We start from the raw sequence: 17,060 nt of genomic DNA, 5'->3' as shown, positions 1-17,060 counted from the left end.
TGATCTGATGTACACATGCCTCTGCTTCGCTGGGCCGAGGGGCAAATATTCTGCATCGTTACCCAACTTCAAATAGCGCACAAAACCAACGCTACAACGGTGGCAGGGCTATTCGTAATCAATAACAGCTAATCATTCGGCGGTCGTCTAAGTTGAGTTCGCCGGTCGTATCAATTTTTCCACAGTGAAAATAATGTTTTTGAGAAGTATTTCTACTGGCGTTCAGCTCGCATTCACGACACCAGCCTGCACCGTCGCCACGGTTCCGGTGCAGGCATACGCCCTTACACGTATTGCGAGGCTCAGGCAAGGAGAGCCACTCTGTCGTGAAACGCAGGCAGTCAGTACTGCACCCGTCGATGCTTTGTCTTGAAGAGGAAGCTTTAGCTCGGGACCAGCTCCGATGTCACATATTCAAGGACATGTAAGACGGAAACGTGCTCTTCTGAAACAACCTAAAGAACGGTTCCAACTAACTCTGTTGCATTTGAATAACAAAGACGAATTCTAGCAACTCTAGGTAGCATAACTTCGATTTGGGACCTCAAATGTTTTATTAAAGGATGGCCAAGATCGGTAAATGTGCAAAGAAATATAGAAGGCGAAATTTATAAATTCGGAAATGTGAACCAATAACCAATACCGCAGTTGTGTGACCTCCACCTTTCAGACCATTTCAAGGTAACAAACAGGATATGAAGTATAGAACTTGTGTGAAATTTTCACAATGTAATCGACGTTTTTGGAAGAATTATACTCACAACTTAGTGATATATTTAAGAGCGGTTTAAATTTTATCACCGTTGGTGGTCGGTTGCAAGTTGTTTCAGAACCATGGTGAACATATAACAGCGCTAACATACGAAGCACAATATGAGTACAGGCGACAACAACGGGTGCTTTTTTATGCCGCCTACGCGTCTTGTTCTGTGTCTGTTTGTGCAGGTAAACGTTCATCACGACAACACTGTTCGATTTAATTATAGTTGGATGCAGTTTACAGAATTGTGGCACTGTTTTCTATTGCTGCGTTATAGAGCTACAGAGCTGTAAATTGATACTCAAGGTCATGAAATTGAACATTTGTCGAATTCTTTTTTTTTTAAATTAAAAGCCTTAATAAAATGTTGCCATTTCACTCTAGAGGCGAAGCATCGATTGCGATAGCAAATTAATAGACATCCATACAAAGAAAGAATAGTAGTCTAATCGGCAGCATAGACCTGGAAACATTTGCTTATTAACTAAATCAACAAGGATGGTGTCAGCTCGCACAAGCAAGCATCAGCACACCACACTCGATGACCGCGGACACTCGTTGCCAAAGCGCTGGCGTGAGTAAGTGCGGCAGCAGCAGCGAGCGAAGTGACCTTCATTCTGTCTATCGCTTTAACGCAAACTTACGGTGAGAATACAGCACGCGCAAACGGCACAAGCCGTCAGCAGATCGATTTCAAGAGAGGACGTGCACGACTGCACGCAGGTCAAACCCCTCCATCTCCGAAAGTAGCGCCAACCGCTTCCTCCTCCTCCGCTCGGCTTGGCCTTGACGGTGGCGCCGCCTATGCTGGCCCTGCCGTAGCAGACGACGGCTAACAGGATACCTGAGGAAATGTGCGGAAAAGTTCATTCGAGCCCCGCGGAGCAGTTTTTCAATCGAGACCTTGCTTCGTCAGTCGGTTACTGGCATTAAGAATGTCGTGTTGGAATTGCGCAAAAATAGAGAGAAGGAACATTATTTAAGGCATAAAGCACGCGCACGTTGAGAGTTCGTGTGGCTGAAACACGACCCATGTACGCGGTGTGCTCAAACACGCGAGTAATTACCAGAGTTTCAGGTTTCGACAGCGTGAAAGTATGTGTACGTGGTTTTGTAGGTTCACATACAGCAGTGAATATGACGCATGCGATTACCATTTACTTAATCGGACGCATAAAAATGTTATCGTTAAGCAGTAAAAATGTAGATCCTTATCAGCGGGCCTGCGGTCCTTTGCGACCTTTCTCGGCTATTATAATCCTGCACACAAAACTTGCGAGTAGCGCTGCGCATGCCTCCAATATTGAGGACGCGTCCGGCAGCAGCCGGGATAGAGGCGGAATGCAAGAGGCCTGTGGAGAGATTCCTCGTTGGTGTTCCGCAATTCTCCTCGCACGGGCGGGGTATGCTGCAGCGGTCGCGGGGCACTTTTATCGTTGCGGGGTGCTTTGGTAATCGTGACGCTATTGTTGTTTTTTTTTTACAAGTACTGCTCCAGGAGGGCGCATGTAACGGCTGACAGAGGCCTCTGGAGAGCACGTGACATTACAAGCGTTCCCGTTGCCACTTTGGTGCCCTGGAGGCACCGCCAATTATACGAAATTATGACACGTTGTTACAACTAGTTAATAAAATCTAATAAAGAAATACAATCACGCGGAGGCGCCAACCTCTGGCGCAGCGCTAACGTGTCGGCGAGGGAACTACGAAAAGTCAACGAGGAATTTACTGGCCAACGTGCAACTACGATTAAAGCACACGTTAAACATCCCCAGGCGACCTAAATAAAGTTATCCGGAGCCATCCACTACGACCTGTTTCATAGCTTTAGCCGCTTCGAGACGCAAAAACGTTAATCACCACAAACCAAATCAATACATGCGGGCGTAGACTCGAAGCTTAACAAGTGCATCCGTAAGTCATAGTGAGCCTACGAAAAGCGTCGGCAATCTGCTAACTTCTGGTGGAGCTCAACACGTAGCATGAATAAAGTCGCTTTTATGTCTCAGGCCAGCTGCAAATGCGTACGCTTTCACCACAAGACGAAACTACATGAAACAAAGGGAGCACATACGAAAAAAAGTAAACTTAAACGCGCTAAAAGCACGCACAGCATGAACACATACACTTTTTCGATGCGGCAGGCATGAACTAGGCTGAAAAGAAGAAGTTGTGAGGAACCGTGGCACTTAACCAAGCCGTGCGTGCTTTTGCCACTTCCTCGAAGCCAGCCCGCCCGATCGTATGTATCCACTCTTTCCTTCTTTGTGCGTTCCGCTCGCCGGATGGTAAAAAAAAAGAAGCCTTTTGCCGTCTTTGTGTCGGCTTCGGCAACCGAAGGCGCAGCAGCACGGCATCACAATTAAGTTCTCATCCCTATAACACACTCGCCTGGAGTGTGCGCCTGGAGTCACTGTATAAAATGCGCCTGGAGTCACTGTATAATTACTATCGCAATAAAAATCTGCTTCTTGCAGGCACAAGTTTGCCACATTTTATGTCATTGAAGCAACCTCATCAAAACCGGTACAGCAGAGGCCAAGAAAAAGAATTTTTCCATTTACATATACCTCGATAGCAGCTGCTAAGCTGTACATTTCATTTCTTCTAAGAGGATGAATGGTCAGAAAAATACAAGGAGGATATAGTATACATATGTATGCAGATAGGTAGCCGGATTATTCAAATATGATCTCACGCCTTCTGAAACTCTGCAATTATCTGTATTAAGGGCTATGTCCATGGAGATGCACACTATTTCTAGATAGCAGTTGTAATTATGTGGGGAGTTTCAGGGAAGGTTTTTAGCGACTGCAAGGGTGGATGCGGAGCTAAAATAGCGATTTTCCCGTAAACACGCCTCTTTATATTTTTGTTCTTTTGGATTCTTCCACCAAGAATGAAGCTTCTCACCAAATATGGTTATTGTACACGCCTAAAATATCAAAAAAGAAGATTTCGTTTTGTTGCAGTAAAGGTAATATATAAAGGGGTTTTTAAGGAACACTTTCAAAATTAAAAAAAAAAGTGCCTGTGACAGATATCAAAATTCTAGTTCATGGGCTGGTCTACTCGAAGACACGGGCATTACTTACAAATAAAAAAATCAAATCCGCAATGAATAATCAACAAAAACCACTAATTAAGTTTAAACTAATTACCTTATAACACATATTGCAGATGGAAAATGCTAGATGGGGAGTTCGCAGGGCGGATCCACTTGGAACGAATTCTCAAGAGGACACCAGTTTCGATATATTAACTCTCGAACTTCGCCGAGAAATGCACTCGTGTTCCAGTTACTTTTGTGCTTAAATGCATAAAACGACGTTTTCTTACGAAAGTAATCGGAACGACTGTGCATTTTTACCTCAAATTTGAGGACGCATAACCCGTACATGGTGTCATCCCCACAATTCTTTTCAAGAGGACATGCCATCCAGTCTCACCCACTAGAATTTGAAAATTTGCAATATGTACCACAAGATAATTTCTAAGAAAAGTTGATTATTGCATATTTTGTTAATTAATTGATAATGCATTTCAATTTTTTCTGTCAGCAATATCCGCGTTTTTGAGTGAACCATCCTATGGACAGGAACTGTGCTATCTGACAAAGGCAATCTTAAAAAAAAATTGATAGTGTTCGCTGAAACACCTTGAACCGAAGCAATGTAGGTATTATTTGGAGTAGCGAATTATATTGGGTGATGCAACATTTATACTAGCGGATTTTAACGTTTTCGCACTGATCACTGAGAGCGTATTAGCTTACAATAAATTCATCATCAAATGTGAATAATTTACAATAGGGAATAATTCCTAATTGTGACATTGTAACCTGTTGTTTCTCAATCCATGCTCGTTTCGCATGCAATCTGTTACCACGCCGATGCAGTTTCCCGAGATATGGCCGCATATTTGCGGCAAAATGCGTTTCCGTTCTACTTTTGTTTTTCTAGGCTAGCTTCTACATTCACGACAAGGTTCTAGTTTATCGAACGGAAACATTGTCAACCATCCAACCATAGCCCAAAGCTGCAAACTCTTCTGGATAGAGCTAAAACTCACTGAATCCGCGCAGCCTTCCTCACGCCTTCGGCACGCGTGGGGAGATTTGGAACGCGTGCGGGAATCCGTGCGGATTCGTTGAGTTTAGGTCCTTAGCTCTGACGGTACAGCAACCACCCCGGAAAGGCGTTCGTCCCTTGCTCGACACCTGGATGAAGAGAAATTTTTCTTCAGCTGCGAAGCTTTGTTTTCTCGGGAATCCGTATGGGCTTCCTATGTTCCTTAGTGCTACGGTCGGCCGTATGACAGCGTTCCCTTTCGTGAATCTTCATCCACAATGCGGGAGAACGCAGTACTCATTTGTCAGTTCTGTAGTTTGTGAAGCGTCCACTCGAACTCCCACGAAGTGTACGCGCATACATCAGTTATCGGTTTAAATCCCACGCAAGCTATAAGTAATAACTATTAAGTATAATAACTAAAATATGAATTTGTGTATACCACTTCTTTATACAGGTAATCATTAAGTGCTTCGTCAAAGCGTTAACGACACCGTTTATCAACTTTAGAACTTTTTGCGGAAGAACGTTGTGCATTGGAAAGCAAGCGTTGATGGAAGAGACGGATTCGACTATTGCGCTGTTCATTTATGATACAAATGCAAATGGGCTATATGAATGCAAAACACATTAGGCTGTCGGAGAATGATTCCGGCCATGGCGGCCGCTCTTCGATCGGGGTGCAATACTAAAACACCCGCGTACTTACATTTAGGTGCCCGTTAAAGAACCCCAGTTGGACCAAGTTCCCAGAGTCCCTCACTACGGCGTGCCTTATAATCAGATAATTGTTTTGGCATGCAATGCCCCATAATTTATTTATTTATTAATTATGTCTGAAACTTGTGCGTGCTAAATTGGGATATGGTAGAATAATAAACGCATGAACATGCGAAAAGCCCTCTCTTCATGAATTTTTCTATAGCTGACACTCACTGACTTTCTAAAGCTTGGAGGCAATGCGGGCTTCCGAAAATGCGACAGGGTATTTTTGTCGTAATAAAATAATTTAAAGAATAAATGTGCCTGATGCGAATCGCGACGTAATTAACCATGTAAGAAATTAAAATTCAGGGAAAAACTGAGGTATACTGGAGTTGCTGCTGATTCTATGATTACGAAACGCAACACGCGCATTTGTCCCACCATGTCAACCCGCTTGCCTGTTCCATCAAAAAGGAGGATCGCAGCTCCAGCATTTGCGGCGTGCAGTTTTCTTCATTGTATCCGGTTGGCTCTTTCGTCAGCTACGGAACCAGAAAAACACGTGCACAAAATTGTGCAACAAACCTGATGGCTCATATCTGATAAACAAAAAAAAAGAAAAAAAAAGAACCGAAACAACTTCGCGCGACTGGTACGCAGTGTTCTTTCGCCTTTCCCACTTTTATTCAAAAATATTTATTACGCGCGTTTCTCTCAGCGAGATAGCACGAGTACACTTGAACATTGTGTCGTTCTTCCTTTCTTCTTCGTTTGCCGCGTTTTTTGCGCGCAGCAATCACGCCTTATTACCCCTCATAATACAACATGCGTGTTCGGCGCATTCCTCGTGTCGGTAATAGCATCAGACGAAGTGTCACAGAAAAGTCAGCGCTCCTGAACATAGTTCAAACAACTCGAGCGCAAGTCACGAAGAGTTAGAAACAAGAAACAAAAACGAGGAACAATGACGCCGAAAAGAAAAAACGTGCCCTCCGGAAGGAATCAATCAGGCGTTATATCGGTGCATACGATCCCGCGGGAAAAAGAAAAAAAAATCGTTATTAACAGGGCGCCGCGTCCCTGAGAGTCGGGCTTCCCGCTTAGCGCCGCTCCGGGAGGAAAAGCAGAGAGCGTGAAAAAGTAATGTAATGAACCGCGGCCTTTTAATTAATTCCGAGGCGCTCAGAACGGAAAAATAAAGAGGTCGAATACAAGAACGTCAAACGGCAAGGAAACGTGCCGCAGCTGTTTTTTTTTTTACACACATTTCCTTTTTTTCTCTATCCCTCCCGTTCACAGCGGCCAGTTCGTGTCAGCTCGGTGGCCGAATGCGGGCGGTAAACATTATTACCGACACTTGGCGGTTGGCGCCGGGTGCGCTGGGCTGAAACAGACTTCGCCTTTCAACCGGCGACCCTTCCCCTCGTCCAACATTGAAACTCTCTTTCCCTTATCTCCACTTTCGAGGCGTTGGGTGCTCCTCGCTGCCATCGACAAACAAGTCACGTTCCGGGAGCTCGAATCGCGGGTCCGCAGTTCGCACCATCGCACACCGCGAACGCGAAGAGAAATACTTCACCGTATTAATTTGTATAGGAACTTTGCATCTCTTTCTCGCCCTGCGAGAGTGCACGCACGTGAGGGCGTTCGTGCTCATTGTGATAAACAGTAGGAAAAAGGTATTGCAGCGCATATAGGGAAAGACCAGGAAGTAATAGGGAATTGGTGACCCTCAGCGGCGCATCTGGTAGAACGAGTCACGTGTTTCTCATCGTTATTATTATTACTGTTATATTTTTTGTATCCTTCGTCCCGTTTCTCCAGGGCGTACCTCCGAAGACTTTTACCGTTCTGGTGATCCGCTGAGTAAACTTAAATCCTTCATAGCTTTTCTATCATCGGCTGCATCGACGCGAATGTTTCACGGGGAAGGCTTATTAGACGGAATCTCGGTTCCCGGCGAGCTATGACCCCGTGTTCTCCCCGATGATTTCTCGACCGTCTAATAAACTTCCGGGTCCCTTCGTCCGTCGGGATTTCCTCCAGTCTCCCGCGTCAGGTGCTCGGCTTCGGAAACGAAGAGGGGAGGGGGGGAGGTGTGTCCTTGTAATGTGGAAACTTTATTTTTTTTTCCCCTGAAGTACTTATATTTCCTGCGAGCGAATTTTTTTTTCGCAGTTTTCTTTTAAATTTGTATATTGACGAAGGGCGCACGAGCTTATTGACGACAGCCACGTGGGAGCTGAAAGTTAGACTAAATGAGCAACGGTATATTTGAACCTTGCGGAGCCGCTCAGACAGAAAGCACGCCCTCAAAGTTTGAGTTTGATACGATGATATCAAGTTTTCGTTACCGCATTTTCTTTCGCACTAATTGCGGTTTTAGTGTTCTTGTAGGGAAAGTTGAAATGCTGGGAGCCGGAACAGTCACGTGTCAGCCAGCAAGGATTAGAAGCTGCTCTCTATTTTTTCGGTACAACTTGAACCTGATGCGCAGTATAGAGGTAATAAAAATTGTTTAAGAGATTTGATGACTTTATATTCCATGTCTGGCCAACCCATAGAGACTTTGAAGGCTTCCACACACCCGCAGTGGGGTTTGCTCAAAAAAAAGAAGAGCGATGAACTGAAGTGGGCGTACCGACACACTACATTCAGTCAGCTCTGCCAGCGCCATGGGCAGCGTTCTCGTTTGCACTGCTGGCGTGAGCGCTGCGCGCGCACGTATTAGCGTTCCTGGCGTCCAGTTAACTGTGTGCTTTCCGCAACGTTGTCCATAGACTGATCTGTAGCGGAAGCGACAGCAAACGCAAAGTCGAATCTACGTACTCCCTTGCTTTTTCTTTTAATTCGGACTCAGCCAAACACTGCTGCTTTTCCTTTTGCCTGAACTCGAACAACATCGAGGTCTGCAGCGCTACAGGCATATGCTTCTCGTCGCACCGGCATTCCTAGATGCCATGAGGACAAGGATACACCTTACTATTGCTTTCAATGGTTCGCTCACTTCAGGCCATGCACCGAACTATTTGCACATACAGCTGTCCCCAATCGCGCGGTGCATGCTTCGCTTTATCGCACCCTTGGCAGTGCTCGAGCACACCGAACCCGTCACCCTGTACAACCCATATGACGAGGAGCGGCTGGTGCGGTGCCGCACCAAAGGCAGCCCCGGCTTTGGGAGTCCTGGATTGAGGACCTCACCTCCTACCGGTCAAGCTGCAGAAGTCGACACATTATTCAGTACTAAATTAAGTTTTACTCTCCCTATCATTCTCACCCTCCAGCGAAATTGACATTTTTTTTTCAATTAGCAAAACTTACAGCTATTATATCAGTGTTTTAGTAATATATCGGTTACCTGAATTCCTGCCTTTCGACGAAAGCTTTGAAAGGACTGTGTCTGTAATTAAATTACGTAGGGAGAGCTGAGTCCTAATAACACTCAGTGCACATAGTTCGCATCGCAGCGCTAACATATCGCGAGGGAAAGCTTGAAAACAAGGCGGCTAGGAAGGAGAGTGCTTCTTATTTCCGGCTCAGTAACTAACATACAGACAATTCATTCATTCATACAGTCTTGTTACGTTATTCATATCAGGATAGTGTAAGGGCCCTCCAAGCTCAACCATCCTAATCAAACCTTGCCCTTCGCCGCCACCTTTCCGCCCTAACACTGTTTCATAAATACCTTTACAATCCCATTGAGCGCACAGGGTACGTAGCGGTACGTGCTCGCATTTCTGACAGCCCCGGCCACGCTCTTCAAGTTGCCAGACCACGTGCTCATACAGCTACATTTTATTATTCTTTCTTTACCCGCGTAGAAACACAATGAAACGGCTTTTCCCACATCGCCGCGATCGCCTGCATGAATGATTGCTTGAAAGCCATAACCTATAACCTGTCTCCTTGAGCCACATGGCAAATGTTGTTATATCAGTTTCTGTAGTTTCTCCCCTCATATAACTCTTCCTGGAACGGCATTTCGGTCAATAAACTGAATGAACTGAAAATATGGCGATAATTACTTGTGCCCATCGCACCTGTAAGAATGAAAATTTTGAAGGCGTGAGAGTCACATAACTTGCACAGTGAAATTGCAAATGCCCTTCATTCTAATTAGTGTAACTTGCTAGTGCACAAGACAAATTAAGAAAATAGGGAACTTTCAGAAACGTCCACTGCTGGTGCGTAATTATGCGCAAATATATACAAAGCTCAACCGACCTTGCTAGGCGTCCTTTTCTAGCAAAATGAAACTGTGTTGTAGCTATGCGTCTGAGCAATTCAAGGCATCTTTGTGTGAGGCACATTCACGTGCGACTTCCTGGTTGAATGTGTATAGAATGGCTGGAGAATAGCCATTGGGTGGGCAAAATAATCCGCAACTACAGTACATATTTGCTGGCAACGTTCTTTCTGTTATATCGAATACTTGTAATTGTAGGACCCGCGTGATATTATATTGAGCGGAATGATTGTTTCCTGAAAACTCTTTTGCAAGAAGCGAATTATCAGACTGCTCTGCTCCGTATCTGTTACTCTGATCTACCCAGTCTGATTTAGGTGGCCTCTCTACAAGTCGTTATTTTTGAGTTTCTCATGGACGGGTATTTAAGGATTCCGCGTGGAAGTCTGATAAGGGTTCCTTACTGTAATTACTTTCTTTTTTATTACTTTGTTCTGACATGCGCACTGCTTTCTGCTTGCTTTATCTTGTGAGATGTTTGTTTGACCACGACTGTACCACTTTAAGTTTTTGATACGCCCTTTAAAATTGATCAATAAATAAATAAATAAATAAATAAATCAGTCAATCAATAATTGAGAACAGGAATGAAATATAAATAAAGGTGTCTTTGCCGCTAACTGGGCCCCGGTTTGCACAATCTCCTGTTTACGAAAACACAATCGACGCCACTGTGCAGTGCTATGATGTTTCAGCACATCTGAGATGAGAGTGTTGACCCGCTCAGGGAAGCCGTCTCCGGTGCTTACATGGAAGCGCAACGGCAACTACTTCCCCACAAAGGCGCTGACTTCAGTGGCCGGAGACGTCAAGCAGTCCAAGCTGACGCTGTCGTCCCTGCAGCGGAGCGACCTCATGGCCACCTACACGTGTGTGTCCTCCAACAACGTATCCAGTCCGATGGAGGTCTCCGTCACGCTAGAACTGAACCGTGAGTTTTTAGAAGCTCAATTCCTTTTCACATGAAGTGATCGCCACTGTCTTGTCTTTTGGGGGCGGAGAGGTGGGAGGAGAGACTGAAATCAAAAAGGCTCGAACACAGAATTGCAAGTGACGCGGTCAGAATCCTGTAGCGGCAGAGAATACCGGATACTCGGCACTACGCCTTCGTTATTATTATGAAACTGCTTAGGTATATCTAACCATCATGTCATCTAAGATAGTAAGGACACCTAAAAATAAATAAGTATGGCTCTTTTTTTCTTCAAACATACATTGTTCGCGCTTTGCTGCGCAAATTTATTTGGAGCACAAATTATTCAGTGCAACTTTCTAAGGATGAACTTGCGCTTGTCTACGCATATTTCTGCTACATGGGCGTGACTTCAGCTCTGAGCGTTTTTAAATACATAATCAGAACACACATGCCCATCTAAAGAATCCGACTGCAGGGGCACAATTGTGCTATCTACTATGGTCGGGTTTGAAAATATTTGTGCGCTTGTAGGTTTCCGTAACTAATAATAAAAATAGTTATGCAAATAGGTGTTTATTCTTGGCCCTATCCGACGTAACGTTTCCTTTCTTTCTGCTCTGTCACAGTGGCCCCGACGTCGGTGCAGATCCGCAAGAGTGAGGCTCCCATCTCATCGGGCCTCACTGCCGAGATCCTGTGCGAGGTCTGGGGCTCGCGGCCTCCGCCCGAGATCACCTGGTGGAAGAGCAGCGAGCAGCTGAACCAGACCTTCGTGCACGTGTCGCAGGACGGGAACCTGACGACAAGCGTGGTGGCCTTCTCGCCGCAGCGCTCCGACAACGGCCAGATGCTGGTGTGCCGTGCGCAGAACCCGCGCCTAAGAAACAGCGCCCGCGAGGACCAGTGGGAGCTCAGCGTGCACTGTGAGCAGCGGCAACGCCGATGGGAGAGCGCGCAACTGAGATTGCTCTTTCGCTGCGTGCAACGCGCGCAATGTCACGCGCTGTGTATCATTCAGAGAGTAGGGGCCCTATGACGTAAAACTATTCCAATATGTTTATATTCCAATCTCCTGACGTCAAATTTACGTAACCGCCGACGCACCAATCGGGCGGTCACCCGCAGGGTTGTCTGAACAGACCAATCAAACGCTCTCCTCGTCCATAGGAGGTCACTTTTGTTTCCTTGAAAAACGGATAGCATTAACTAAACTGAGCGGCTTGTCGTATCTAATTCGCTGACAAGAGGCGATGAGCACGCTCAAGTGGAGAGGGAATCGATGGGGCCTAGCCACTGCACTGAAAATCGATAACCGGGTGAAGAGGGTGGTGCCAGCGTCTGCGTTTGGTCCGCTTTCCCTTAACTGGCTTGAGGTGGCTGGTCGAATATTCCGGCGGCATGCAAGGGAAGGTTTAAGATTGCAGCTAGGACGGATCTTCATAAAACGAGAATTGGCAGAGCGAGGTCGTAAACGTGCCGAAAGTGCTCGAGAACGTCACATGGCCACGCAGAATATTTTAATGCACGCAAATAAACCAATGCTCTGCGGCAGGTGCGAGTAGCCAGTGCCTGAGTGATCAGCGGCAGCCATCTTTTATTCCTTTCGTAACGGGGCAGCCTGCGGCTATTCAGAATAAAATTAAGTTTTGTGCTGCATAATAATGCATCTTTAACGCGTACACCTCACTTTGACGCGGTGAGTTTATGCGGTTTTGTGACGTCGCGTGACAGGCAGGTGAAATGGCCGCAGCCCGAAAACTTTTGACCAATAGCCGAGAGTTTATAGCGAAAAGGCGTTGAATCAGAAATGACTATTTTTCTTTTGTTCGATCAAATCATGCATAATCACTGTGTGCACCTCATATCAGATGGGCAGCTATCGCGGTTTTCGTGAGGTCCCGTGACAGACAGGTGAAGTGGGGGTGGTCCAAAAAAGTTTTTGACTAATAACGGAGGGCTGATTGCAGAATTGGAATAGAAAATTTGGAATAGTGTTACGTTATAGCGCCCTGGGTTCAGGCCTGGTATCGCGGATAAGTATCCTGGTTGTCTTCGCTTGCCGAACCAATTGCGCCGTATTACAACCTGGGATTTAATGTTGAAACCGGCCTTCCCTGCGCAGGGCTGTCTGCGCGCACGTTTGAGGAAGCGAGAATCCGCGATACTGCTAGTTCAAAGAAACTATTACTGCGTGTTGCGTTTTTAATGTCTGAATATAAGACAAGTGAGAAGACTGGTTTATTGGCGGGCTAATGATTTTGGTGATAAAGAAAGTTGTTTGACATCTGGCACGGGAAAAACTGTTTCCACAGACAATTATTTGTCGCGTGGTTTCGTTAAAACCGCACGATGTGGGTGTTGTTGCTGCTCATTGTAGACCATCTATGTCACGCGAGGGCTGCGAGAATCTTCGCAGTTACTTCAGTCTATTAATTTTGTCACGGACACGTGGGTCACGCTTGCTTTCCAGTTAACGTGCCTAGAGATATAGAAATAATTCTAGTAGCATCACTCCCAATAGACAAATATTCTATCAGGCAATACTTCCCAGTGATAGTGTTCGCTACGCAATACGACGATAAAACCATGAAGCCTAAGGAGGCTAGTTGAATGAATGAGGCCATGGATCGTAGTGAGATGAGACATTATAATTTAAAAAGCCCAGAAGCTGTTTGGTGCAAAAAGGCTGATGAGTGTGCGAACTCATATACCATTAATCACTCCCGTAGAGCATAAAATGGGTGACTGGTGCGAAGTCGCTAGAATTTACAAGGATGCTTTATATTAAAGGCATTGTGGCGCCATCTATGGGGCTCAAACATCGTGCGTTTGCGAAATGCATCGAGAAGCAAACTTCGGGGAAGTAGGCAAAGAAAGCAATCGCTTAAACCATTTAATACATGCTATAGATGGAGCGAAGATAGTGCAGTAAAGCCGTGGTTACCACGAAGCAAGTCGATTTAAACGCTGATCTTAGAAACTCCGTCTGTCCCATTTCGTTATAATGTTCCAGACTTCCAGCCTGACGCTGACCACATAAGAATTATTTCGAATCTGCCGCAACTGGAGCCTGCGCTCAGCTCCTGTTCGTAGGCGCTGCGTAACTTCACAAAGCTGTACACGTGGCCATATTCTTCGACCTTACAAAAAAAAAAAAAGAAAAAGAAAAACCGGGAGGGGGTGGGTTGAGGAGGGTGGCACCGTTGTTGCAGAATATTCAATAACAAGTTTTATCTCGCATAGCTTAGCTTGGACGTTTTACATACATCTTTCAAGAGATCGACGTGATAAACGAGTAGTCTTTAAAGGAAAGTATCCGAGTTGAATGCTGAAGCTGTGAGAACTGTCACATGAAAAATACGATATTGCTTTTGTATTTGCAATCCCCGATAACGCTGAGATTAGCACTACAAGTAAATTCTACAACATCGAATCTACCTCTATACTGCACCAAGAAATAAGCCCGTTTGAAGCTTGCGTAGAAGTAGCGTAAGAACAGCTCTTCTTTGAGGTCGACATGTATAAATGCCCCATAACATAGCGCAACAACGATTAGCAAAACACTTTATCGCATTTTTATTCATATTGAAATTCTTGGTCAATTTCGGAGTTCATGCAAGCCTAATTGTGTTCACACCGTTGTGAATGTTGAACCGATCTTTGCCTTGATACCAATAACTTTGCGTAGTGTCCTATGGCCTCAGTATTATTTATTATTTAGTAGCTGTCATTAGCCAAAAGAAGTTAACAATCAATGAATCTTTGGGTTGAGAAACGAGGTCTGTATTTACCGATATTATCATGCTTTAAATTTGAAGCATGGAGGGTTAGCATATTCTTTCTTTCTTTTTTCTTTTTTTACTCTCGATTGCAGTTTTTTGCGCTTCTAGGAGAACTTCGCGCTTACTGAAAAGCTCGTTCATGCAGTAAGGAATTCCCACTAAATTGTACGGGTGAGCATAATGTTTATATGGTTAATGTAGTAGTTCTGCGGAAACCCGCAAGGTGGAGAGAAGTAAGTGATAAAGGGAAAATCAGACATCCACCCGTTCGTAGCAATTGCTACAAAGGAAACCCATACGGGTTCCTCGAAAGAAAAGCTTCAGAGTTGAAGAAAAATTCGTCCTGGTCCGGGACTCGAACACGGGACCACCGCCTTTCCGGGGCAGCCGCTCTACCATCTGAGTTAACCAGGCGGCTAGCAGATGGCAGGGCGAAGTCGAATTTGTCTGCAACACACGAAGCAAAGGCAAGTGTTTGACGTAGTAGTTCTGCGGAAACCCGCAAGGTGGAGAGAAGTGAGTAATAAAGGGAAAATCAGGGTGGATGTCTGATTTTCCCTTTATGTTTATAAGGTAATGGCATTTAATCAAATAAGCATATGTGCTGCTGCTGTAGCATAGTAGTGAATTTGCTAGTATACAGAACAAGTTTTATTTGGACAACTACATTATCCACATCTTCGTCCTCATAATTCCGGAAAGATAAAACACAAGACATAAAATGTTGCTTGCACTTTCTTTGCCAGGAATCGATCGTCTTCAACCAAACCAATAGAAATACAAATTTTTTAAAACAATTTATTCGCCTCAGTAGACGTCGCGTCGCTCTTTAGGACCCCTCTTACTTCCCGAAAGAAAAAAAAAGTGCGAAGCGCTATGCAACATGAGTCATAAATCTCTAAGAAAAGTACAGCAGCCTTACTTCGACTCAGAACGGGCTGGGAAGCGCTGTGCTTCCGCTCAAGTTTTCACTGAGTGTACATACTATACCACTCCGCTGCTATACGTGAACCGAAAATTTCGCAACCGCGGAAGCTGTTCGGGCTTTTTGAAAGGCATCACCGTAGAGACGTCCTGTCCAAAGCACTCCTCGTCGAAGGAATCGCCGAGAAAGGTTGTTGAAGCGCGGCAGTTTTCACTTCTTACTGCACTTATTTTCTTTGGTCATTTACCCTAGCCACCCAGGGCTCTATGTCAGCCATTTTCCAAGGCTACATTTTCAGTGCTCATTAAAATATTCGTCTCTCTCTCTCGCTCTTTCTCGTGAACCTTTTATACGGTATCATGCGCGCATTTCGCGGAGTTGAACAAGTGGTTCGAGTAAAGGCCAGTCGTCTGTGAATAGGGAAGTAGATGCAACGTCGGGCTTAACATTTTAGGCAAGCCATATTGAGGCTCGTATATCTGTGTAAGCTTTGCTCGGCCACCAAAGCAAAAAAATGCCCATATAACGCGCTGGTTCAAAGCTACTTTTTATTTATTTATTTATTTACTTATTTATTTATTTAGGTTACCATTAAAGGCGCTCTCGTAGAAGGTCTTAGATAGGAGGGACAAACACAAGTTAAGTGCGCAGTACATTAAATATTATTCCAATTAAAACAAAAATCTGAAGCGAGACCTTTCTAAAGCGGTTAGTTAAATGCTCGATATCTGTTTATCCTGTGCTCCGCGTTTCACAGTGCAGCGATAACGTGCCCGGGCGGGAAGGTGCGCAGACCGCGGTGATTATAGTAGAAGTGATTATGACCGTGATCATGATAGTTTGCATGCTCTTGAAAACAGCGCTGGGACAAAGTCTTTGGTTGATTTAATGATGTTTTACGGCATCCATAGCAATCTAACGTTTTGCCTCTCTGATCTCGATCCTAACTTTCGAGTTAAAAGCGTTTGCGTTATACTCCTCCATTACCTACACTTGCGATGAATCTGTTTCTATTAATATATTCCCAGCTTTTCTTGCACCAATACTATGATCTTCTCTCACTTATGTCGACTGCTGACAGGTTAATCCGGCCGTCTTCTTTGAATCCAAACACTTCTTCAAGAGGACACTCACTACGAATACCGTTCGGTCAATGCATTTGCATACATCACGATGTACCGAGTCGATTCTGGGTTATTTATTTACTTTTTTTTTTGCAACACGCAATTGCCTCATCTTGTGGCCTATATTAGCTCGGATATGTTTTTTTTTTTTCGCAAGCAGCTAGCTCGGGCCTCGGATAGCAAGACAATCGCCTCTACATTGTCATAGCTTTTTTCCCCCTGCGCAGGGTAGACAACCGGAACTACCTCTGGCTAACCTCCCTGCTTTTCTCTGGATTATCTTATCTTTCTCTCTTCTTGTCTTCTTGCTGTTTTTGTAAATCCACATATGCTTTCTTTGTTTACATCCTTTGTAGACGCAATTTACCGTCTCTGTTTTCCCCACTTTCTATTTTATTATTGTTGGTTATCTATTTACACGTTCCATCACCCCGTACTTGGTTGCCAACTTTCCTGAACTCTTGCCGGAATCCCTCCCAACCGAACCACCGTCGCTGAGTGGCGATGGCGTTGTGCTCCTGAGCGC

At 44.9% G+C, this 17,060-nt stretch overlaps 1 protein-coding gene across 1 annotated transcript in view; it reads left to right on the top strand.

Annotated features, from left to right (window-relative positions):
* Window positions 1–17,060, top strand: part of LOC142572886 (synaptogenesis protein syg-2-like) — a 157,782-nt gene that overhangs the window by 68,627 nt on the left and 72,095 nt on the right. The window contains exons 4-5 of the mRNA XM_075682324.1: window positions 10,515–10,718; window positions 11,330–11,626. Of these exons, the coding sequence (XP_075538439.1) occupies window positions 10,515–10,718; window positions 11,330–11,626 (501 nt within the window). The remainder of the gene's footprint in view (window positions 1–10,514; window positions 10,719–11,329; window positions 11,627–17,060) is intronic.

This window comes from Dermacentor variabilis, chromosome 2 (genome assembly GCF_050947875.1).
Source record: "Dermacentor variabilis isolate Ectoservices chromosome 2, ASM5094787v1, whole genome shotgun sequence".
Classification (NCBI taxonomy): Eukaryota; Metazoa; Arthropoda; class Arachnida; order Ixodida; family Ixodidae; genus Dermacentor; species Dermacentor variabilis.
This window is presented reverse-complemented; position numbering and strand designations above follow the sequence as displayed.